This window comes from Talpa occidentalis, unplaced genomic scaffold (assembly GCF_014898055.3).
Source record: "Talpa occidentalis isolate TD23 unplaced genomic scaffold, MPIMG_talOcc4v2.1 talOcc4.2, whole genome shotgun sequence".
Lineage (NCBI taxonomy): Eukaryota > Metazoa > Chordata > Mammalia > Eulipotyphla > Talpidae > Talpa > Talpa occidentalis.
Genome location: NW_023602073.1, coordinates 139,475,524 through 139,500,183, shown reverse-complemented (window position 1 = coordinate 139,500,183; position 24,660 = coordinate 139,475,524). Strand labels below are relative to the sequence as shown.

Here is a 24,660-nt window from a genome sequence, read left to right as displayed (position 1 = left end):
AAATTTTAGTTCATTGTACTCTTTGGTGACCTAAGTTAATAATCTACTAATGAGATAAATTTCAGCTAATTTTAACTAAAAACAATGCTTAAGAATCTGGGGAAAGAAAGATTGAAAATTCTACTACTACTGCCATCCAGAATTTACCGAGCACTTGCTCTGAAGTCAGGCACTATATCTATCAATGACACTCTATCCTACAAGATCTCAGCTGGTTCTCATAATAACTCTATGGTATACATGTTATTATTCTCTGCATTTTATAAATGAAGAAACTGAGGCTTATAGGGGACACCCAAGGTAACACAAGGATATGAATAGTCACAGTCTGAATGAAGAACCTATGATTGTAACCACTTCAGGATATTGTCTTCCTTAGACTTTCAAATATGGCTCAAGAACTGGTATAAGGGAAAAGCTATCAATTTGAAATTGAGCTCTTTGCTAAATACTTTAGATTGCAGCTATATCCTGAAATTGCTGAAATGTCACATGCTTTAGCAATCAGCAGCAGTTATAGTGTTATGCCGACAAAAATATCACTAGTGGGCCTCCCTGGTGGTGCAGTGGTTGAGCGCTGTGCTGCGAAGCTGCTTGCAGCCTCTGCAGCGCCAGTTCGATCCCCAGCCGCCAGCGAAGGTCCCACATGGCGCGGAGACCTCTCCTGTTGCCTGCTGCTCCCCTCAGCAGTGTACTTTGTCAGTCTGCCTGTTCTGCTCCCTGCTCTGGCTCTGGTGAATTCTCTCACCCTCCCGCGCTTCTGACTGTGCCCAGTGCTTGTATAAATAAATAAATAAATCTTTAAAAAAAAGAATTAAAAAAAAATATCACTAGCCTATATCTCAGGCATGTATTAATCTAGTACTTGCAGAGGATCTCAAACTCTGAAATCCCAGATAAGTATCTCCCAGGTCAGGTTACCTCTTTAATGGATTTATTCTCAAGCAAGGACAAAGTGAATTTTGACTGAAAGAGTTAAAGAAGAGCTATTACAGATAAACTGGGTATTCCAAAATAAAATAAACTTAATATGGATTCTTCAAATAACAGATCCAAAGTGTCCTCAGGGAAGGCTTGGAACTACATGTGTGAAACAGGAGCCTAGTGTAAAGCATAAAGCCAACAGCAGATCTTTATGAAGAATGGGTATTCTATTTAGCTGCTTAAGTATATATGCGGAAAATAAAGCATCTTTGTAAAAGGACAAGGTAGGGGTCCTGACTTTATAACATCTGTTTTTAAGCTTCATCATTACTTCCTAGTTCATCAAGATGAATCTGTTGCAAAAAAATGTATCTTGCAACTATTCCTCTGTATGAATTGGTCCACAGAGTTAGTATCATTTATTTGAATAAAAATATTTGCCAATTTTAGTTACCTAGATCTACCTAAAGAATCAAGAGAGGTATATTTTTCCTTTGCTAGGCGAAGCTGACAGTAGAATCTGAGGCATTTAGGGAAAAATTAGATGTGTTACTGCATTCCTTAAGAAATAGATGTAGGGCCTCCCCTGGTGGCGCAGTGGTTGAGCACTGGGCTGCGAGGCTGCCTGCAGCCTCTGCAGAGCTGGTTCCTTCCCCAGCCGCTGGTGAGGGTCCCACCAAAAAAAAAAAAAAAAAAAAAAAAAAAATAGATGCAGTTGCTGGTTTTGTTACAGATTCTTTCAAAATGTACAAATCTCTTCATGTAATGTTTCCCCCTGGTGGCAAAAATCAGGAATTTGTACCAAGGGTACAGAAAACTCCCATGTAGAAATACAGTACCTACACATATACAACAATTTTTATAGTTGCTTTACTTAGGGTTTATTTTTTAATATTTCTTTTGTGGCCATACCTCATGAGCATGTTTAGAAAATGAGTCTGCACTGGATAACATAGCTGCGGTTCTTTCTTCCAGGTCACTAAGCTTCTGCCCTCTTTCATCTAGTGCCAGCCTGGCTCGTGCTAGTTCACCAACAACTCCAGAGGCTGCTCCTTTCACACCTTCAATGCCTCCAGGGCCTGGGATATGCTGTGCAAGACTCCTTGAAGCCTTTCCAGAGGCGGATTCTCCAACTGAATGGATTTGATAAAGATTAACTCAAAAAATGAAAATTTTATTAAAATAAAATCTGACATCTTAATATTAAAACACAATTTTTAGATTTTATGATAATATAATTAAAATATTTCACACTTTGAGATTAATACAATCTTTACTTTTATTATGATGGTTTTAATTTTAGATACTTTCTTAAACATGCAAAAACACAACACACAACAGTAAGTATTCCATGCCATACTAGTTCTGATAGCAGGACTTGTGCAAAAAAGAGGCTGGTAATTATTTGTGAAATGTATTAAAGAGCATGCTGATACCAATTTACATAACAGTAAACATTACTCTTAAATATACAAAAAAAAGTTATCTTAAAGATATTTAAAATTACGACAGAAAGATCTAATTTAATTATCTATTTAAATTAATTTCCTTCATGCTATCTCTGACTTAAAAAATACTATGCCTAAGCAAGAAATAAAGGGAAATGAAGAATTTATTGAGTATTCTCTTTCAGTCTCTAGAAGTTGTAGATGTTACATTCCTGTATTTCTCCCATTTATCTAGTCAGTTATCAAATAGATCAAAATTTCCCTTCAAAAGATCTCAGGAAATCATCACTTCCTTTCCTATAATCCTGATTACCTAACACCTACAGTACCACAAAAGTCTTAAGTCCTATTAAAGACTGATGCTTCCCTCAGCATACAGCATTGCCATATAAATCTTAGGAACAGCCTGTTCCTGTCTGTAAAAAACTAGCTGGGATTTTGACAGGGATTGTATTGAATATGTGTAGATCAATTTGGAGAGTGTTGCCATTTTGATTTTAAGTCTTCCTTCCAATCAATGAACATGGCATGTTGATTCTTTTATTTATTTTTAAATAAATTTAAATGACATTTAAACTTTAATTGACATTTTCACATTTTTAGTAAATTCTTTATACTTCTATTTTTCAGTTATTCCTATTTTTTTTGATGTTATTATAAATGGAATTGTTCTCTTAATTTTTCAGATTGTTCACTGCTAGGGTTATAGAGAGATGCAACTGATTATATCGATCTTGTATCCAATGTTCTTGCTGAACTTGTTCATTGGTTATAATGGTTTTTCTTTTATTCCTTTAGATTTTCTATATAAAAGATTATGTCATGGGCCTCCCCTGGTGGCACGGGCGGTTGAGCGCCGCGCTGTGAAGCTGTCGGCAGCTTCTGCAGTGACGGTTCAATCCTGGCTGGCCAGCGAGGGTCCCACATGGCAAAGCAGACCTCTCCTGTCTTGCCCGCTGCTCCCCTCAGCAGTGTATTTCATCAGTCTGCCTGTTCTGTTCCCCACCCTGTCTCTGGTGAAGCCTCTCACCCTCCTGTGCATCTGGCCTGTACCCTGGTTCTTGTATGAATAAATGAATAAACCTTAAAAAAAAATTATGTCATCTTCTCCCATTCCAATCTACATGCTGTTTATTTCCTTTGCTTGCTGAATTGCTCTAGTCAGGACCTCTATAACTACAAATAGAATCATTAACAAAATTAAATAGAATCAGTAACAAAATTTTGGGGGGGGGGACTTTGATAAGGACTTAAAAGTTTATGTATATGTTTATACACATACACACAAACATACATGCATATTGCAGTGTTGGGAGAACTAATATCTTTTATTGAACCTTCTTCTGTATGAATGTGGTATATCCCTTGATTTATAGTAGTCCCAACCAAAATCTGTGATTTCAGTTACCTGTGATCAACTGCTTCCAAAAATATTATATATACTATTTTGAGAGACCACAGTCATCTTTTACTGTATGTTGTCATAACTGTTCTTTTTATTATTACTCTGCTAATTTACTATTGTTGTTAATCTGTTACTGTGCTGTATTTATAAATTAAACTTTGTCATAGGTATACAGGAAAAAAATATCATCTAGACATACACATAGATAATGTATATGTGGTTTAGTAGTACCTGTGGTTTCAGACATATGCTGGGGGTCATGGAATGTATCCCCCACAGAAAAGGGGGGGAGTATTCTATCAGGGACTGTGATTTCTTCCAAGAGATTTATAATTTTCTATTTTCCCCATGGAATTTCTATATATCCATTTAGTCTAGTCTGATGATCTCTGTCTTTTAAGTGGAACATTTATGAGACTAACACACACTACTTACTGTGGTAACGAGGCACCTTTAACTGGAACATTTAATTCTATCAAGTCCATTTACCCTTTTGTACCCTTGATTTATGTGATTTTTTTTTATTTGTGTGTATGTATGGTTATGTGACTTTGTTTTACAGTTTATAGGATTGTAATCATTATAATGAAGCATATATTTATAACTTTCTTTCCGAGTCATTGTTTCCTATATATATTTTTTTTTAAATAATAAATTTTATTTTTATATTCCCCCATACAATTGCAAACGCCCCATTCTGACCCCAATCCTTCCCCTCCTGCCCCCCCACCCCCCAAAAAGTGTCTCTGGTTCATAGTTTTTTGTTCATTTTGATTTTCACTTTCTTATATTCATTTTCCTGGTCCCTTATTTAAGTTTTCTAGATTCCTGCTATGAGTGAGACCATCCGGTATTTTTCTTTTTCTTTTTGGCTTATTTCGCTGAGCATGATCCCTTCCAGCGCCATCCATGTTGCTGCAAATTGCATGTGTTTATCTTTTTTGAATGCTGAGTAATATTCCATGGTATATATGTACCACATCTTCTTGATCCAGTCATCTATTTTTGGGCATTTGGGTTGTTTCCAAAGCTTAGCTATTGTAAACAGTGCTGCTATAAACATAGGGGTGCAGGTGCTCTTTGGAATTGATGTTTCTGTGTCCTTTGGGTAAATACCTAGGAGTGGGATTGCTGGATCATATGGAAGCTCTATGTTTAGTAGGTCCAGAAATCTCCACACAGCTCTCCATAGTGGTTGGACCAGTTTGCACTCCCACCAACAGTGCAGAAGAGTTCCTTTTTCTCCACACCCTCGCCAACATTTGTTATTGCTAGTTTTTTTAATATGTGCCATTCTCACTGGTGTGAGATGGTATCTCATGGTAGTTTTGATTTGCATTTCCCTGATTACAAGTGATGTTGAACATTTTTTCATATGTCTGTTGGCCATTTGCATTTCCTCTTCAGAGAAGTTTCTTTTTAGCTCTTCTGCCCATTTTTTGACTGGATTATTTTCTTTGTTGTTGCTGAGTCTCATCAGCTCTTTACAGATTTTTGTGATCAGTCCTTTATCATTAGTGTTGGGTGCAAAAATTGATAGTGCATCAAGATTATCTTGCCTCTATCTAAAAGTACATCCTTTTGCGTTCCCCTCAGTTTGGTGACAAGGCTTATTTATCGTTCATTTGTATAACCATGGCTCATTTAAAAAAAAAGTCATATTTAATATTTTTTGCATCATTGTTAATTTTTGTACAATGTTTGATTTCTCCTCTCAGGTGTTGTGATGTGGTGTCCCCATAAAATTCCCACCAACAAGACACCCGTGAACTTTCACCATAGACTCCTGTGCTCTTTCCTCCCTTATTTTGATCCCTTTCCCTCCCCCGCCCCTGCTGAATATCTCCAAGTTATAGTTTGCATGCTGGTTTTGTCTTTTTTTTTTTTTCCTGATCCCTTGTATGGTTTCCCTATGTTCCTCTTATAAGTGAAACCATCTGTTATTTTTCTTTTACTTTCTGAGTTAATTCACTAACATAATCACTTCCAGCTCCAGCCATATCATTGCAAATGGCATAAATTTATCTTTTTTGATAGCTGAGCAGTACTCCATTGTGTAAACAGACTATATCTTCTTGATATAAATAGACTATATCTTCTTGATCCAATCATCTGTTTTAGGGCATTTAGGTTGTTTTCATATTTTAACTATTGTCAACAGTGCTGCAATGACCATAGGGGTGCAGGTTTCCTTTTGAATTAATGTTTTTGTGTCCCTTGGAGTAGATCCCTTGGAGTGATCCCTTGGAGTGAAATTGCTGGGTCAAATGGTAGCTACATTTTTAGTAGTCTGAGGAACCTCCACACAGCTTTCCATAGTGGTTGGACCAGTCTGCACTCCCACCAGCAATTAAGGAGGGTTCCTTTTTCTCCATACCCCCATATTTGTTGTTAGTTTTTATAAAATGGGCCATTTTACCTGTGTGTAGTGATTCTCTCATTGGGGTTTTGATTTGTATTTCCCTGATTATATGTGATGTTGAACATTTGTTTATGTGCCTGTTGGCCATCTGCATGTTCTCTTTGGAGAAGTCTCTTTTTAGCTCTTCTCCCCACTTTTTGACTAGATTCTTTATTTTGTTTTTGTTGAGTTGTGTAAGCTCTTTGTAGATCTCTGATATCAGTTCCTTATCAGTTTTGTGGAGTGCAAATATTTACTCCCACTCTGCTCTGTGGAGTGTCTTTTTGCCTTGGTTATTGTCTCTTTTGCTGGACAGAAGCTTTTTAGTTTGCTGTAGTCCCAGCTGTAATCTTTTCCTTTATTTTCTTTGCTTCAGTGGATGAGTCTTTAAAGATGTTTCTCAAATGTATGTTATGGAGTGTTTTGCCTGTTTTCTTCTATAAATTGTAGGGCTTCAGGTCTTACATTCAAGTCTTTTATCCACTTTGAGATGATCTTCCTGCATGGTGTGAGGTAGTAGCAGTTCAGTTTTACCAACCCCACTGAAGAGAACAAGTCTCATTCTTGAGTGATATTTTCTTTGAGTATAGAATTCTAGATTAAGTACTATTAAAGTATAGCAGATTATCCTACTATCTTTGATGACCATTGAAAAGTGAGGTACCAACTCACAAGTTGTTAAAAGGTATCCATCATTTTCTCTAGCTACCTTAGAATTCTCTATTTGGTTTTGGTAAACTGTATTTTCACATGACATATTATAACTAGCTGTGATTTAAAAAAACCTAAATTTCATTAGGCTTCTTGAATTTGTATCTTGTATCAAGTCTGAAAATTTGCAGCAGATTTCTTTATATACTGAATCTTCATATTCATTCCTATTTTCTTCTTGAGTTGGTTTAAACATATGTGAGATCTTACATTATAAACTTTATTACTTTCATCTTCTCAGTATTTTACATTTTTTTTTCTTTGTGCTGCATTTTGGATGATTTATTCTGACCTATTTTTAAATAATGCAATTATTTCTTTCTTTACCTATGCCTAATTTGTGGTTAAATTCATCCACTGAGTTTTCAATTTTGGTCTTTGAATCTTATGATTTTAGAATTTCATTTTAGTTTTTATCACATATGCAGTATTGAATTTTAAAATGTTGAGGTATGGCACTTAGTCTCTTGAACATAATATGCAAAATTATTTTATAGCCTGTTTCTGATAATTCTAATATTTGAGGTGCCTTTAATTCTGCTTGGGCTTTTCTTTTTTCTTTTTTTTTTTTTAAACATGGTGTTGATTGCTACTGTTCCTTGTTATCAATGACTATATACTTCAAAAATTATTTATAGAAATAATTTGAAAACTTGGAGTATCTTATCTTCCTTTATAGAACATTTTCATTTGTTTTTGTTGAGTATCTTATCTTCCTTTAGAGAACATTTTCAGTGCCAGGCACTGGGAACTCTACCAGAATGGAAAAGTCTTAAGGTTCATGGTTTCCTGAGTAAAATATTCCCCTGAATTGGGCTAGAGTGACAGAAAATTAGTATTTTGCTTTAAGATGGATATAGTAATTGTTGTGATAAAGAGAAAGAATGTGTAAATACATGCAAGAAAACTTTGTATTACTGAACATTTGTTTTATAGGTATATAATGCAAATTAAATAAATCAACTTACATAGTTCTTCTCTATCAAGAGATTGTGCACCACCTCCAAATAAGCCTTTAAAGAATCCCCTGTTTGGTGCTTCAGGTGTTTCTACAGGAGTGAAGAGTTCACCCAACATTTCCTTTAAAATCAGAACAAATTACAATTGTTAAACTATAATTGTTAAGCTATAATTCATAAATGAATCACTGTAAACTCTTTAACAAGCTTACAATATTACCTGTTGAGATTCACAAATAATTAATAATGAGCACATTTCAAAAGATCATACCAACTTAGCCAACTAACTTGTTACTTTACTTGTAATACATTTCCAGTAAAGATGATATTCCTGCTTCAACAGTAGGATTTTTAATCTTCATGACAAAAATTTCACATAAATCTTATTATCAAGAATTGGTAACTGGATTAATAATTCAGGTTCTTCCTACATTAGAAAGAAGAAAAAACACTAGCAAGTTGAAAAGTCTAGTGTAATGAGGATACCGTTTGGAATTATAACCTTCAACTGAGTCAGAAAATCAGTAATATAAAAAGACATACCAACTTCCTTTTTCATAAACAAATGCTTAGTAGAGAATTATATCAACATTCACACAGAACTTCAGAAATCTGGTAAGAAGATAGCATGACTTCCTTCTACATTATCAGATTTTTTTATAAAATTACTGTCAATATTCTTCAGAGCACAGAATTGATATAAATCAGGAGAAAAGAAAGGTTGGTAACAATTACTGACTTTGTACATAACACATAAAAGAGGAAAGAAGAATTTCTACAAGAAGAATGATAGAAATGTTATTTATAAGGAAGCCTTGAAAAGCTATAGAAGCAAAATATAGAAAAAACTTTGCAACTATATTTCTGCCCTTTAAAGAGAACTAGATTTGGTAAGATACAGTAACAGTTCCAGGTAAGGAATTTCTGCTGTACCCTGGTATCACATTATTATAGCTGGGGCTGAAGCATATATACTTTTAGAATTTCTCCTTCAGGGCTGGGATAAAGTTAATAGAGGATGTCCAAAGATTTTACTTTTAGATGTACCCATATTAATGTTGTCTTTCCAACCAGAATATAAATGGGCAGAAATAAACATTAACACTGCACAAGAGAGTTTTGTTTTGTTTTATGATGCTGAAGTACACTGATACGCTTATATTTAAATTTCTATCACTGCAGTAAAACTGGAATGAAAAACTCTCTGAAATCATAATTAAAAGCCCACGAGATACCTAAAAGTCTTACTAAAAGGTCTTGGATATCCCAAGTGGGCTGATATCCCATGAGTATAAGGGATGGACAATATAAGGGTCCTTAAAAAATTTTTATGTCTGAATAATAGTAATATTTCTGTTATTACCTGAAGGTTTTCACAGGTCTCTTGACTATAAGTCAGTCTCTGGATTTCTGTAGGTGAAACGAGATATGATGCTTGTCCATTGTTGGTGAAGCAGAAAGTTCTGGCTATCCGCATGTTTGTAAGAGGCAAGTAGTACATATCCAATAGAGGTCTTAAACTTGGCAAACTTGAGGGAAAAAATTAAAGACTGGTTAATAATAAACAAGTTAGATTTTACTCTTGAACAAAGTTTTATAGAAGGCAAAATGGCAGGGATGTTATAAACCTTATGATTTCGTTTACTTGAGTAGAAGATAACAACTGATTTGTATTTACCATGTACTTGCTTATTATATTACTTGAATGAAAATAAATCCTCAGTGTATAAGACTATAAACAAATAAAAACATCTATTTGAAACCAAATGTAATTCGGTAACATGTTTTGGGGAGGACATGCAGTATCTGTATTTAAAAAACTGTAATTCTACCTGAAAGTCATAATATGTCCATTGGCACAGAAACAGGCAAGGCAGATACTATTGCTCAATGTTACAATATCTCCGCGCAGCACAAATGAGGTCTCTGTAATATTTTGCTTATAAGCACAGTTCTGAGTTGGCAGTGAGATTACTTTTGCTTGCTTTTCAGAACATATCACTGCATACTGATTTTCACTAATTTCCTGAGAAGAGGAGGGAGATACGGAGACAGGCCTTCGTTTTTTCAATTTCTCCTTTTCATCTTTTTCTTCAGGAACGTTGGGTTCTCTCCAGGGTTCATATGCAGGAGGCACTAAGCAGCCTGTAGTATCCAGGAATGCCATTCTCAGGATTGCCCCTTTTAACCTTAATATAGTTCCTAAAATAGGTAAATTCAGTAGATAACAGGCATGTTAATCCACAAGGTAAATATGTTTATTCCAACTTAGACACATGATAGACACTCAAAAATATGTAGACTGAACTGAAATGATATAATGACTTACTGACAGGATACAAACTTCATTATTTGAATTCGGAAAGAGCATTACATGTCCCAAATAGGTAAGTGCCGCCAAAGAAATAAAAGCTGGGGCATCTAGAACAATGTCTTTTCTCACACCTGGTGCGTGCAATACCGCCAAGTATGACTGCAAGTGGATGGCAACAAGAGTTACACCATTTCATATTTTATTGAGTAAAATATCTCAATAATTTAAAAATACCAATAACTTGCAAAATGATAGCAGTTTAAGCTAAATAAAATGTGGTTAAATTTCACTTGATTCTTTTTAACTTTTGGTAAAAAAAGTAGGGTACTGGTGAAACCTACTATATAATAAGAACATATTTATAAGCAAAATCAAATTTTTCTACCTAGTTCAGCTATAAATTAATAACAGAAAACAGAATTCTCAATTATTTCCAGACCCAACAGACTGTATATATATTTGCTAAAATTCAACCTCAAAATTTACTTTCAAGTTACTTTCCCCTAATATTTCAAGTAAGAAAATAGTCTATTTTAAAGCTTAACATTTAAAGTTTAAAAACAGCCAAGTGTATACTTTTTAAAAATACACTTTTGGGCCTCTGGTGGCGCAGTGGTTGAGCGCTGGGCTGCAAAGCTGTCCGCAGCCTCTGCAGTGCCGGCTCGATCCCCGGCCACCGGCGAGGGTCCCAATGGCGCGAAGACCTCTCCTGCCGTTCCCGCAGCTCCCCTTGGCAGTGTATTTCGTCAGTCTGCCTGTTCTGTTCCTCACTCTGGCTCTGGTGAATTCTCTCACCCTCCTTCATTTCTGACTGTACCCAGTGCTTGTATAAACAAATCTTTTTAAAAAAATACACTTTTTTGTTTCCTCCCTAAATATGTATCATCCACTAACTTACAGCAAATAAAGAGACAAATGGATGGTGAAGTTAAGAATTGGACTTTTAGAGTACCTGCACCCCTATGTTTATAGCAGCACTATTTACAATAGCTAAGCTTTGGAAACAACCCAAATGCCCAAAAACAGATGACTGGATCAAGAAGATGTGGTCCATATACACCATGGAATATTACTCAGCATTCAAAAAAGATAAACACATGCAATTTACAGCAACATGGATGGAGCTGGAAGGGATCATGCTCAGCGAAATAAGCCAGAAAGAAAAAGAAAAATACCAGATGGTCTCACTCATAGCAGGAATCTAGAAAACTTAAATAAGGGACCAGGAAAAACAATCAACAAATAACTATGAACCAGAGATACTCTATGGTGGGTGGGGGGCGGGGAAAGGAGGGTTTGGGGTCAAAATAAGGGGGTTATAATTGTATGGGGAATATAAAAAAATAAAATTTAAATAAATAAATAAATAAAAAGAATTGGACTTTTAATGGTGAACTTAATATGGTTTGTACACATGTTGACTCTCAACAATACACACCTGAAACTTTTATGATGTTAGAATGCAAGGCTGTTTCAATAAAAAAAGGTATCCTGGAATGCATTATTAGAACTTTTTCCCATTTTAGACATGATTCCAGAGTTAAAAAAAATACAAAACCTAAATGTTATATAAGTGAATAATAATCTAAAATCTTATTTCAAGCATTTTTCATTAAAAACATACAACTATACCCAATTAGGTTACATTTTAGAATTTTCAGATCTATTAAAAAATGAAAAGCACAGGTTTCCATTAAGTTCAAGTAAACAAGCCTTTATTGTAAGTGCAGCACCAGAGCATACATACCACTGGGGGACACAATCACCGGCTGAAGAAGCCTCTGCTCTCCTCCTGGCGGAAGGTTCAACGCAATGACAAGCACTGTTCCCAAGGTGGTACCAACCCACAGACACGGGGACGGGGACGAATCTGCTTTTCGAGTAAAAGTTTCACAGAAATGAAGGGCAGAGATAGCTTCTCGAGATTCTTTATCAATGCTGGTTACACTTGAACTTCGTGACCGGCTGAAGGAATTATCTTTTACATCTGAAATGATTAAAAATGTTGTGGATTATGTAAATCACAGATTATCACATTTCATTTTTGCTATAAGCTTGGTCAGAGTCTGCAAAAAGCAACATCTACTGTAGACTTAATTTTAATTTCCTTTTAATTGAATATAAAATACAAACGGACAAATCACTTTCCTCAGAACTGAGCTGGGTGTACCACAGTGAATTTTTGGGAGTGTGATCTTTGTGGTTTTGGTGCAGCTCTGTCAGTCTACTGGCTGTTTTCTAATCTTAGCTTTTACCACTTTTTTTCATAGCTGCTGTTTCTTTTGGTAATACAATTCATGATGGGGTAGAACTAGAAAAAGGTGGGCATTTTCAATTCTCTGCACTTTAAAAGATGCATTTAGAAGTACTCTGATTCTACCTTCACATTGATGGTGATGTACCATTTTTCTTTTTTCCCCAAAATCTGTCCAGTATGAAAGATTTTGTTTCTCTTGAATTATATTTCACCTAAAAACCTAAGGTGTTATTCACATTTTTCATCATTAACTGGTATCTGCCTCATACTTAACTTGATACCAGGTATATTTCCTTTACCAGGCTTTACTTGTAATGATAGGGATACTTATAAATTATATTAATACATCCTCTTTTCTTTTCTTTAGCTACTTTTTTCTCTGTGGCCAATATCAGGTCTGTCTGAAGCTCTAGCCTCTTTTCTCTTGAAATAGTATTTCCAAATGCTTATTGGAATTTTCTCCCTGTTATGTCTGAGTATGCAAAATCAAAACATATCATTTGCCCAAAAGCACTTAATTCTTCCAATGGCACAATTTAACGGCCTCTGGTTCTCCTAGGGAACAACACTTAAAATGAGCTGCAGTTTCGGTTTTTACCTTTTACCTTACATACACCTGATAGGACATCAGGCTCTGAGTTATTCTGTTCCAATGTTCTATTTTCTTCCTTTCTCTTAGCCTATGTTCAGGCCTTCATCATCCTTCATGTTGATTACTGCACAAGTGATCTCCCTACCTTCACTCTCATAACTCAATTATATTTCATAAGCGATGGCTATAAATCTATAACCTCTACTTTGAAAATCCTCAGGGGGTCCTCTTTACCTATTTTATCATGCTTATAATCATACGCAAGTTTGTATGACTACAAAATATCTTCAATATACCTTCCTTGCCTTATCTTCTATATACCTTCCTTGCCTTATCTTCCAATTCTGTCTGCTTCACACTTCACTGTTGGAAGCAAACAAAAACCACTCACTCTTCTTCATATATACCCTGCACTTCCCTTTTAGGGTTTGCCTGTGATTTTCTTTCTGATTCATGCTCTGGTCTCACCCTTTTCTCTACCTATAGACAATATTTATTTTTCATTTCAGGTAATAGCTTATTTATGAAGTTTAACCAGATTCTTACAGCCATAGTTTTTCTCTTTTGAACCCCTACAGCTTTTTATCTCTTGCATGGCACAAATAGTACATTTGTTGTGCAGATATTTCTGACTTGTTATCAGTGTTGCTTTAAAGTGACTATGCTTTTCGAGCTATGTTATTTTGATGCCCTGAGGAATTTAGCATGGTGCCTTGCATGTAAAAATACTGATATATTATCTGCTGAAGATAGACATATAGATGAGCGTATCTTAAACCAGTAGGTTTCTGCTGTACCACTAGATTATACTAATTTTTTTAGTAGCATCTAAGATTCATATCTAGTAAGTTTTCCTTAAATCACATACTTTCAATGATATCATGAAAAGAAATGACCACAATGTTGTGAAAAGTAAAACATATTCCAGTCTTCTAAATTAATTGTATTTTACTAAATGAAAAGGTGTAATTAAATCCCACCAATATACCTCAAAAAGCTCTCTGTATACAATTTAGTTTCATATATTGGAAAATACTACCCCCCAATAATAATTATATGCAAACTAATTTGTTTGTAACTAGGCACTGAAAATAATAAAGCTACTAGCTGTAACAACAGCATGGGTCATATTCAACTACAGTTTCTGAAAATGTGTTTCTTTTGCCAGATTGCATTTCCTATTAGAGATTGTGTGTAGTCTTTATGATTATGCATAAAGAACAGCTATTACTGGATAAATGTGTAATACGACACTGATTCCAAATATTAACTCTTTATCACTTCCAACAATAACAGAAGTTTTAAAATAATTTTTCAATGAGAAAATATTTGCTTCTTAAATAAAACACACAAATAAAATACATATATTTCAGTTGTGACCTAGTGATAAAACTGGAAATCTATGATACACGATTTAATAAATATGCATTTCAGTGTAAATTAGCTTAGTAATTATTAAAAACTCTTACTGATGTACCTATTAAAATTCACAACAATCTATACTTCAAATATTAGTATTAACCACAGGTTAAATAAAGGATTTTAATTTAATGGATTGACTTAACTATATGAAATTTATAAACTACAACTGCATTTTATTATATGACTTACCTATAAATTTAGATTACCAAAGAAACTCCAAAGGTTAGATCAATTTGAGAAATTAATCAGAATTAAATCTGGACTTACACAGTAAGGCTGCTTATTTTATCTGACTAAATCTGTTCAAAAGCAAGTTAGAATATTCAGCATTTCAAGAACTACAACTGCCACTTACTGCTATTAAATTATATGTTGTGGGTATTTGTATCTTGAATTTTAGGAATTGGGTCGGCTAAACAAATGGAATAGAAATTTTAATTCTAGTATAAAGATCAGAAATAAAAATGGCTATCACTATGTAAATCCTACTATGTGTCAGACAATACCAAATACTTTCATTTAACATTTATTTAACACATATAATAACCCGGAAAAGTATCATCATTAATAATATAAAAAATAGTAAAATACAGGTTTAGACAGGGTAAGTTCATTGCCAAGGACAAAGGTCATGGAAGAATTGGATTTGAGCCCATGTCCAAGGCAAATAAAGCTTTAGACAGATATGGGCTAGTCAAAATCAGCAACAGCGTATGGGTAGAAGGTTTTGGTTATTAATAAGTTTTAAAGTTCAATCTTTAGATACCAAACAAACAAATCCTTCAACATGTAGTCTTTCTAGCAAGATCTCTAACAATATTACCATACCCAAGGTTCCTAGCCTGTGACTCACTGAATCTGGAATGATGAAACTATGGTCAAAGTACAAAGCTGCATAACTTCTTCAGAAGCAAAAGTGAATTTTATTCACAAAAGCTTCCAAAACTGCACGACAGTCCAACAGCCTCAGCTGCTTTAGTAACATCTGGCAATTTGAGTCTCTCAATCTAATTTTATTTCTGATTGCTCACCATCAATGTGAAATAACTGCCAGTTAAGAATTTCTATCAAAAAATAATTCAGCGTCATGATGAATTAAAGGGAAATTACTTTGGTAACATGGAGATTCCTTCAAGATCTATGTGAATCAAAGTTATGATTGGCTTAGGACATTCTAATACATAGGCAGACAAGGTAAAACATAAATAAACATGATCTATAAAAGCATGAACTGCATACTTAAATTACATAATTTACATGTGTGAATTTTTTTTTTACTGATTTTCTAATTTAGTAATTGGCAATTCTATTAATCTTAAAAGTTCTGTACATGTGTTCTTTTAGAATTTTAAGATACTAAAAGGCATGAAATAAGTTTTACTAGCAGTATTTAATGTTATTGATATTATGGGCTTCTTCGAGAGTTTGATGAAAACTCTGGATCCACTTGATGGGAAAAACTGAGCCTCAGATACAGTTGGGTTCAAATGGCATCTTCTAATTTTATAGTGAAGGGAACTATGCCCTAATCAAAATATGTTATTATACATTCTAGAACTAATTCCTGTTCTCTTATATCAGTGATACTAAAGGATTTTCTACTGAATTGGCTTTCCTATTGTCAGGAATGGAACCTTTTATTGATTGCAGAGGAGAAAATTATGCCTACTTACTCATAATTGCATACTTTTTATCAGAATAACTGAGATAAGACTATGATTTGGAAATGCTAAAATTAGTATAGCAAAGTGAACCAATACCCAAGTTTATACTATGCATCAAAAGACAGTCAACAAGTTTCAAGAATAGTGAGATGAGGTGGGTGAGCAAATGCAAGGGAGAAAATTAGTTGCTTCTAAGTGACAAGTGGGTGAAATCTTTACAAAATTATACTTCTCATTCAATTAAAAGCAACAGTAATTTGTGAAATTAAATAAAAAGGAGTTTAAAAAAGAAACCTTGCTTTGTTTGTATTAAATGAATTTATTTTTATAAATTAAAATGTCTATTAAAATGTCACTTGTTTCTATCCTAGGATGCAAGGGAGTCTTTTTGAGTTGGATACAAAGCAAAAAGAATGTGTGAATATATTCACTCTGCTTTCATAACAGATCAGTTACATAGAAAGTGTTATAGAAAAAAATTTCCCAACTTACCACCAAAAATTAATAACAATTTTTGAGATTCATTGGAATAAAGAAAATAAGTAATGTTTTGAAATTACATATTTATAAAAAAGTTTTTAGATAGTTAAATGGGATATAACATCTTTTTTTTTTTTTTTTTTTTTGGTGGGACCCTCGCTGGTGGCCGGGGATTGAACTGGTGGGGCAGAGGCTGCGAGCAGCCTCGCAACCTAGAGCTCAACCGCTGTGCCACAAGGGGAGGCCCGGGATATAATTTCTTTTAATAGATTAATTTCTTTTAATAGAAATTAATCTAAAATTACAGATTTTAATCTGAAACTAAATACTGTTTAGGTATAAAGTATGAAAGAACTGAGGAGATGTGTTATTTTGGTTTGCTTGAATTTATAATTGCCTTTTATAATTTTCAGATGGGATTCTAAAAGCTATTAATTTGCAATCATCTTCATCATTTTAAATTTGATTTCCATCCAATAATAGAAATGGCACTAGAACTTTGGTGGTTAGTACATATACAGAGGTATGAGCTATACTTCTGAAAATTATATAGTATTATAAATCAAAAGCAAATCAATAAAATTTTATCAAGAAAAATTTGATTTCAGATGAAATTGTAGCCTATAGTAAAAATTATTTGATTTCCTTGTTTTCCCATTAAAGGGAGCTTATTAATGACTTTTATTTTACTTACCTAAATCAGGCTTTAGGTCAGTAGGCAAGCTTAACTTCCTTGACATCTTTGCTGAAAAATAAAATGCATTTTTAAGTTTTTGCTCATACTTATCAAGATAGAAGCGAAAACTTTCATTATTAAATTTGGATGTTAACAATGAAAATATGGGGTCCTCCCTGATGGTGCAAGGAGTTAAGACACAACCTATGAAGCTATCCGCAGCCACTACAGCACTAGTTCGATCTCCAGCCAGGAAGCTACCCACATGGTGCAGCAGACCTCTCCTGACTCGCCCACTGCTTCTCTCAGCAGTGTACTTTAGTACATCTGCCTGTTCTGCTCCCCACTCTGTCTCTGGTGAATCCTCTCACCCCCCCTACACCTCTGGCCTGTACCTCAGTTCTTGTATAAATCAATCTTTAAAAAAATGAAAATATGACTGATAATGTTATTGGAGGACAGTAAATATTATTTTCAATTTTTTAAAATGTTTGTACTTACTTAGTGTATTGTGTGTGTTTTTGAAGTTCTTCAAGAAAGGCTTTTAAACTGTTAAGTATTTCTTAGATTCACAGGAAAGGTTTGGGCTTTCTAAGAAAAGCGGTCACTTCTCAAAGGAAGATATTGCACGGAAGGACAGTAGAGACTTAAGACTTAGTCTTGGTAGTGATGCAGTACAATCTTACAGTTCCTCGTTTTCATATCTATTTGGCTTATCTTTTAAAGTAAATACACAGGACAAACCTAGATCTACAATCAAATTAAAGTACCTGGTTACATCATAAAAATACTTGGCTCAAACATTTCTTGATATAAATTAACATCTCTACATTTTGGTAAAAAAAAATAAAACCTTCAAAGTTATGCTGATTCTAAAACTACAGTATTTAACAAAAATGCAAAGTATAGGATTTTTCAATTTCTATTTATTATTACAGTATTTTTAAAAGTATACATATTAACTTATTGGAATTCACTTTCCATCCTCAAAATTAGTTATTGCCTTAATTGAGAAAGTGATTTAAAGTCGAGTTGTTTAACTATAGTGTTAGTGGTATGCATGCGTAAAAGAATAGAACTTCCTTCAGGAAATTCTGAAAAACATTTGTTAATCAAAGAATGTGTGTATCAGGTTAAACTTTGAACTGTTAGTAGATATTTAAAGCACAGACCCTGCTAGTCCATAAGGGCGCTGGATAATCAAAGAGAAATCCAGTCATAGTAACATAACTTCCATATCTAAAAAAATGACAAATTCAGTGTTAGGAAAAAAGGCATTAAAGCAAATTAGTTGGCGAGGAATATGAAAAAATCAAGTTTTCACTTCTAAGCTTCATTAATCTAAGAAGCATCTTTTAAAAAAAACCTAAAAACCATCTATAGTGATGTAAACCAATGTTACCTCAATAAAAGTGATACAACTTCAAGCTTCAAATATGAGAAAAGTTGTATATTTGAACATTGTTTAAAAAAAAAGAATCTAATGTAAGAATCTGTCTCATTCCATTTTCATGCAGACTTAATCTCATTTAAAAGATAAAAAGTAATGCAGAACCAAAGTAGTCGAATGAAATTTGACTGATCTCATATACATGGTTGCTGTTGTATTTGATATCTAATTAACCTTAAAATTAGAAGATTCTATACCCCCCAAACCATCCTCTAAAATGCAATAGTAAGCACCTTTGAAAGAATTCAGAGGATTTCACCAAACTATTACAGATGCAATGTACACAGACTGACAAATAATATTTAAACAATGTACATGCTAGGTGAAGTAGAAAATCATTCTGGTGCATTCTAAAGGCACTCTTTCAGAGTCAGATGATTTGGACACCTCTCTAGGATCCCACTAGTCTGATCTGATCAAGTTATTCTAAGACTTTAGGCCCAGTGCTTCTCAAACTTGAATATATACAAATCACCTGGGAGGTCTTGTTAAAATGCATATTCCAACTCTGTGTTCCTGAACTGGAGTCTGAGAGCCTGCACTTCTAACAAGCTCCCAGGAGATACTGATGCTGCAGGTTGTGGATCACACTTTGCACAGCAAGTTCTCTAGACTAAAAGCAACTTCAGTGTAGGAACTAAGACTAAGTCATCAAACTCAGTATGTATACACAGGAAGTACATAAATATTTTTGTGACCAAGTTTCTATTCTAGATTGATTAAATCTGCATATGAATCCACTTAAACTACTAAGTGTGCAACCTTAGGAAAATCACTTCGCCTCTCCAAAGAGCAAATTACCTCACGTGTAAAAGGAGTCTAGATAATAAGGCCAGTTGCGAAGACTAAATAAGATGAGGTAAGCAAAGTACTGAGCATAATACTAAACATAAAGTATGGCTTTGAAAAATGTTAATTATAATTTATGTTAATAGTAAATGACAAGTGTAAACAAATGCAATATGAAATTTATCAACTGGAAGCTATAAAATGTTATTAATATTTATAACTAGCCCACTGTTCTATTCTAATTCTAGCATATTCCAAGTAGGTAAAACAAGAAAATGGAAAAAATCTTCAGGGCAAAAGTACATGATGGAATGCACACTTTAAATTTAAACTCTTAAAGATCATTTCTAAAACTAAATTCAATATATAACTAAACATAAAAATAGAAATATCCTCAATGATTTAAAAGACACATCAAGCTTATCACTCATTAATGTGTCTTAAGATAGCCACTAGAGGGGCCTCCCAGGTGGCACAAGGGTTAAGCACAGCATTGTGAAGCTATCTGCAGCCTCTGCAGCATGCGTTTCATCCCTGGCTGGCCAGGGAGCTGCCCACATGGCACAGCAGACCTCTCCTGTCTCACCCGCTGCTTCCATCAGCAGTGTATTTCAGTCAGTCTGCCTGTTCTATTCCCTACTCTGTCTGTGGTGAATACTCTCACCCCTCACACCTCTGGCCTGTATCCCAATTCTTAAAAAAAAGATAGCTACTAGAAATTTCTTTATATAACTTCTCAAATATTTAAAAATTTAACTTATCCTCCCATAATTTTTTTTCTATTACTAACTTTCCTTATCATATAGAAAACTAAATACAATGAACCAGCTTTCAAGTGATTTTTTTTAGTTTGTCTAATTTTGCCATTTTATCATAACACTGAAGGTTGAAATTACACACAAGCCACTAGATTTTCTAAAACAGTGCCTTAATTTAAATATCACAAAATGATTTCATTATGGAGTCTATTATTTCTGCTTGAAACACTTTGTAACTGGAAACCCACACCCCACCACCAACTCAATATTCAAAGGGTAGACATTTCAGTCACATTACTGTTACACTTGGATATATTTTTAAGCAACCTCCTTGATTATAGATCTTGAAATGTGTGAAGATTAACTTTTGTTATTTTGTATAAATTATAGCTATCAATATAAAAAATACAAAAACTAAGAGTTTTGATAAGTAGAGCAAAATTTTTCTTACAAGTAGATATAAGGACTGGGACAGAGGAACAATTAACTACCTATTAAATATTTATTGGGCAAATGTCCTTCCTCCCATATATGTGCATTTTCCCTTTAATTTTTTAATTATGTGCTCTTTACAGGAAATTAGGATAATATGGAGAAAAAATAAGATCATTAAAAATAACCTAATCAAGAGACAACATATTTGCATATTTCCTGCCAGTCATATTTTTAAAGGCCATTTTTATTTATATAGTTGAGAGTAATAATAATCAAATCTGCATAGTGCTTTTCTCCCACTATTACATTTTCTCTTATCAACTATTACTACATTTTAATGGGTACACATTTATTTACATGAAGTTATTGTTTTCCAACTTTCATACACACACATATCAATATAAGTATCTGCATACATATTGCCAGTACAAGGTCTTCTAAAGTCAAACTTCAGAAGACAGATAAAAAATACTGTCTTCAGGTTTCATTTCCTTTTCCTTTGTAGCCTCCATCTAGGGATGCTAAATCCACTCAGCAAGTTTAGCCTTTCATTAATTTAACTTTTTAGTAGTAGAATTTATATTTCACTCATTATAAAATTTCTATTTTCTTTAATATTCTCCATTTGTACACTCATGATGATAATCTTTTCTCTTTAGTATTTGAATACATTATAGCAGCTGCTTAAAAGTCATTGGTTGCTAATTTCAATAACTGTCAACTTCCGGTCTGTTTCTGTTAATTTTATTCTTATTTTGCATTACACTTTCTCACTTTTTATGTTGAATATTTTAGACTCTGATTAAATGCTGGTGTTGTCGATAATATGTTGAATGGAGTCTGGATTATAGCAAAGTTATATTATTAACCTTAATAAGATTGTTTTGTTCTGCCAATTAGGTGCATCCTTTTGATTTTATCCATTAGCATGGTTCTAGTTAGTTTGAACTTAGTGCTAAGGTATGGCTTTTAAACTAAGACATGATCCTTACTCTTGATTAATTGCTTTTTTGGGATAGCAATAGAATGACCAATGTGAGTACCAATGTCTATACCAGCAACATATTCTAGGGTTGCAGGCTGCTGGCATCATGCTCAGCTCTCAGCCTTGCAATACATGATAACTATTAGGTCTTGTGGAATCTTGCTCAGTTAATAGACAACCCAACCCTACTGGAAGGAACTGGGTTGAATCCCAGTCTTCAAAGAATTCCCTTTGAGCAGTTCCCTCCTCTCTAGCACCCTGCCCCACAAATTCCAGTCACTCTAGCACTCCAGTCTTTGCCTCCTTAGGTTAATGAGAACACTGGGGTTCTACCCTTCCTTCACTGAACAGTAAAGTATTCTCTGGCAGAAGCTGGGGAAGTTGTAGTGTCCATCCTTTCCCTTTTTCTCAAAGATGACAGTCCTGGACTGCCAGTTGCTCAGGGACTAGAAAGAGGAGTCTCATATATCTGGACTAGTTTTACAGTTTTCCTCTGTGGGAAGCTAAGCCCCAAATCTAAGGTCTAAAATTGAAATTTAAACTGCATAGATTCATTTATGTGTGACTACTTCAGGGGAATATACTTGTTTTTGAGTTTTGTTTAGTCAATACTCTTGACAAGCAGCCCACAAGTGGCAGATCCATTTCTGGAGTCTATCTAGTCAAGCTGCCTAGCTTACAGCTTGTACTTTGATAGGTAAGGAAGCAGTTGCAGACATTATCTGATGATTTTCTGATACTTATAGATTCACTTCTGATGAACTTGCCAACTCAATTATCTTGTCAGCTGATTTCACTGTACATAGAAAGATTCTTCTCTTGCTTTGAAGTTACTCAGTTGCATTGAGACTTTCAAATCAAATCATATTACTTGAATGAGTTCTCAGAAGACAAATTGTCTGCTTTTCTCTTCTTTAACTGTATGTTCTTCAACTCTTGCCCCCTGCCTTCTGTATCTTCCCCACTTGAAAATCCTTTATCACCGGAGAGTATAAACTAGTTTTCTTGTTCTATCCTAGCCACACAGCAGAAATGGGAATGATAGTAAAGAAGTTTCTTCAATCAGAGGAGAACTGGTTTCAAAGGAACATCTCGGCAGGCTGTAAATCTCTCTTCTTATAAATCTGAGTGAGGGCATCACACTGGTGGGCTGAGTAAGCAGTACAGAGCTGCATCTGCTTAGTAGCAGTAATGAGGCTACTGCATCTGATCACAATAATCATGTCTGCAACAGCCATTTTAATAACAAGGAATTATGTGGCATGTTCAGAAGAAGCAAATCTCAAGGTGACAAGAGGCTCAGACCACGATACCATAAACACTTTGACAAAGTGGATACTTTTTAATTCTTTACAACTGAAGATATCTTTGAAGAATTTCTTAATTATTGAGGTTCTTATTGCTTCTTTGAAATTAAATGATTTGCATTTTTTTTTTACCATGTTCCCATCTTTTTGTTTTTCCTAAGGAAGGTTTGTTCAAAGAAAGAAAAACAGAAGCGTAATTTTTGCTTTTTAGAATATGACTTTTATAACAGCATGTCAATAATAAAAAAGGACTTATTATGACAGTATGAAGATGTCAAAAAAATCAAACTATCTTTGTTTATACTGAGAGGTTTAATAATTAGCATAAAGTGACTATTTCTTTTCTCATCATATGCAGAAATGCAATGCCCCTGTTTATTAGGATAATGTTGAAATGTATGCCTATTAAAACAATCAGAATAGTAAAAAGACAAAATCAGCTTATAGGTGATCTCAAGGGAGGGGAAACATGGGACCAAGAAATAAAATCTCTATAACACATCATAACAGTCCCTAGAATTAATATTAATGTCAATTTCCCATGCTAGAATGCAAATTCCATGAGTTTGGAAGAAAATTTATCTTGCAAAATATTGCATTTATATTTGTGTCTAGCATTTACCATATGTTCCGTAACTGTGGCAATGAATGCATAAATGAATTTCTTCACAAATGAAACAGAGCAAATTAAATACAGAACTGTTAACAGAAAATGAAGACTTTTGGAAATACTCACAGAACACATATCCATTACTTGAAATGGAGGAAATCCTTAAAGAGAACCTGGTATTTTTTTAGAGAAATGGTCTTTTAAGAGGAGATTTAAGTTAAAATGAGGTCAGCAGGGTGGGCCTTAATCCACTCTGATTGGCCTCATAAGAGAGGAAATCTGGACAGATAGAAGGATGTATACAACAGGCACAGTGAGTGCACAGGGTGAGTGTAGCACTTGCAAGCCAAGGAGAGAGGCGTCTGGCAACACCTTGATTTTGGAGCTTTGGTCTCCAGAACCATTCAAGAGAAAAAAAATTTCTGTTGTATAATTTGCCCAATCTGGAAGCCTTAGCAAGTGAGCACAAGTGATGGCAGAACATAAACTGCTGCATTTCTAGCTCTGCTCTAACAACAGCTGACAAAGAAGCTTTGGTAATTTAACTTCAGACAGACTAATCTTATGTTAGAAAGGCAAAGAACAACTTATTTCTAGAAAGATTATTGCCATCCTTCTAATATAAGAAATTACAATTCTGGGCCTCCCCGGTGGCGCAGCAGTTGAGCACTGGGTTGCAAAGCTGCCTGCAGCCTCGGCAGCGCCGGTTCAATCCCCGGCCGCTGGGCGAAGGTCCCACATGGCGTGCAGACCTCTCCTGCCGCCCGCTGCTCCCCTCAGCAGTGTACTTCGTCAGTCTGCCTGTTCTGCTCTTCGCTCTGGCTCTGGTGAATTCTCTCACCCTCCTGCACTTCTGACTGTACCCAGTGCTTGTATAAATAAAATAAATCTTAAAAAAAAAAAAAGAAATTACAATTCTGTAGAGAGGTAAGTGTACACATGGAAAGTACTGTGATACATAACAAACAGACTTTGCTGGGAAGAATTTATTATGAAACTTGACAGAAAATACATTCAGAAATCGAAACAAGAACGTGAAAATGCAATATGCTATACACTTCAGATTCGAGTCA

General features: G+C 34.5%; 1 protein-coding gene across 3 annotated transcripts in view; it reads right to left on the bottom strand.

Annotated features, from left to right (window-relative positions):
- Positions 1 to 24,660, bottom strand: part of STXBP5 (syntaxin binding protein 5) — a 140,175-nt gene that overhangs the window by 6,000 nt on the left and 109,515 nt on the right. For all 3 annotated transcript variants that reach the window (XM_037520538.2, XM_054697909.1, XM_037520539.2), the window contains 6 exons: positions 17,272 to 17,322; positions 11,910 to 12,149; positions 9,681 to 10,050; positions 9,212 to 9,377; positions 7,858 to 7,969; positions 1,837 to 2,057 (listed from right to left, as the gene is read on the bottom strand). In XM_037520538.2, coding sequence (XP_037376435.1) covers positions 1,837 to 2,057; positions 7,858 to 7,969; positions 9,212 to 9,377; positions 9,681 to 10,050; positions 11,910 to 12,149; positions 17,272 to 17,322 — 1,160 coding nt within the window. The remainder of the gene's footprint in view (positions 1 to 1,836; positions 2,058 to 7,857; positions 7,970 to 9,211; positions 9,378 to 9,680; positions 10,051 to 11,909; positions 12,150 to 17,271; positions 17,323 to 24,660) is intronic.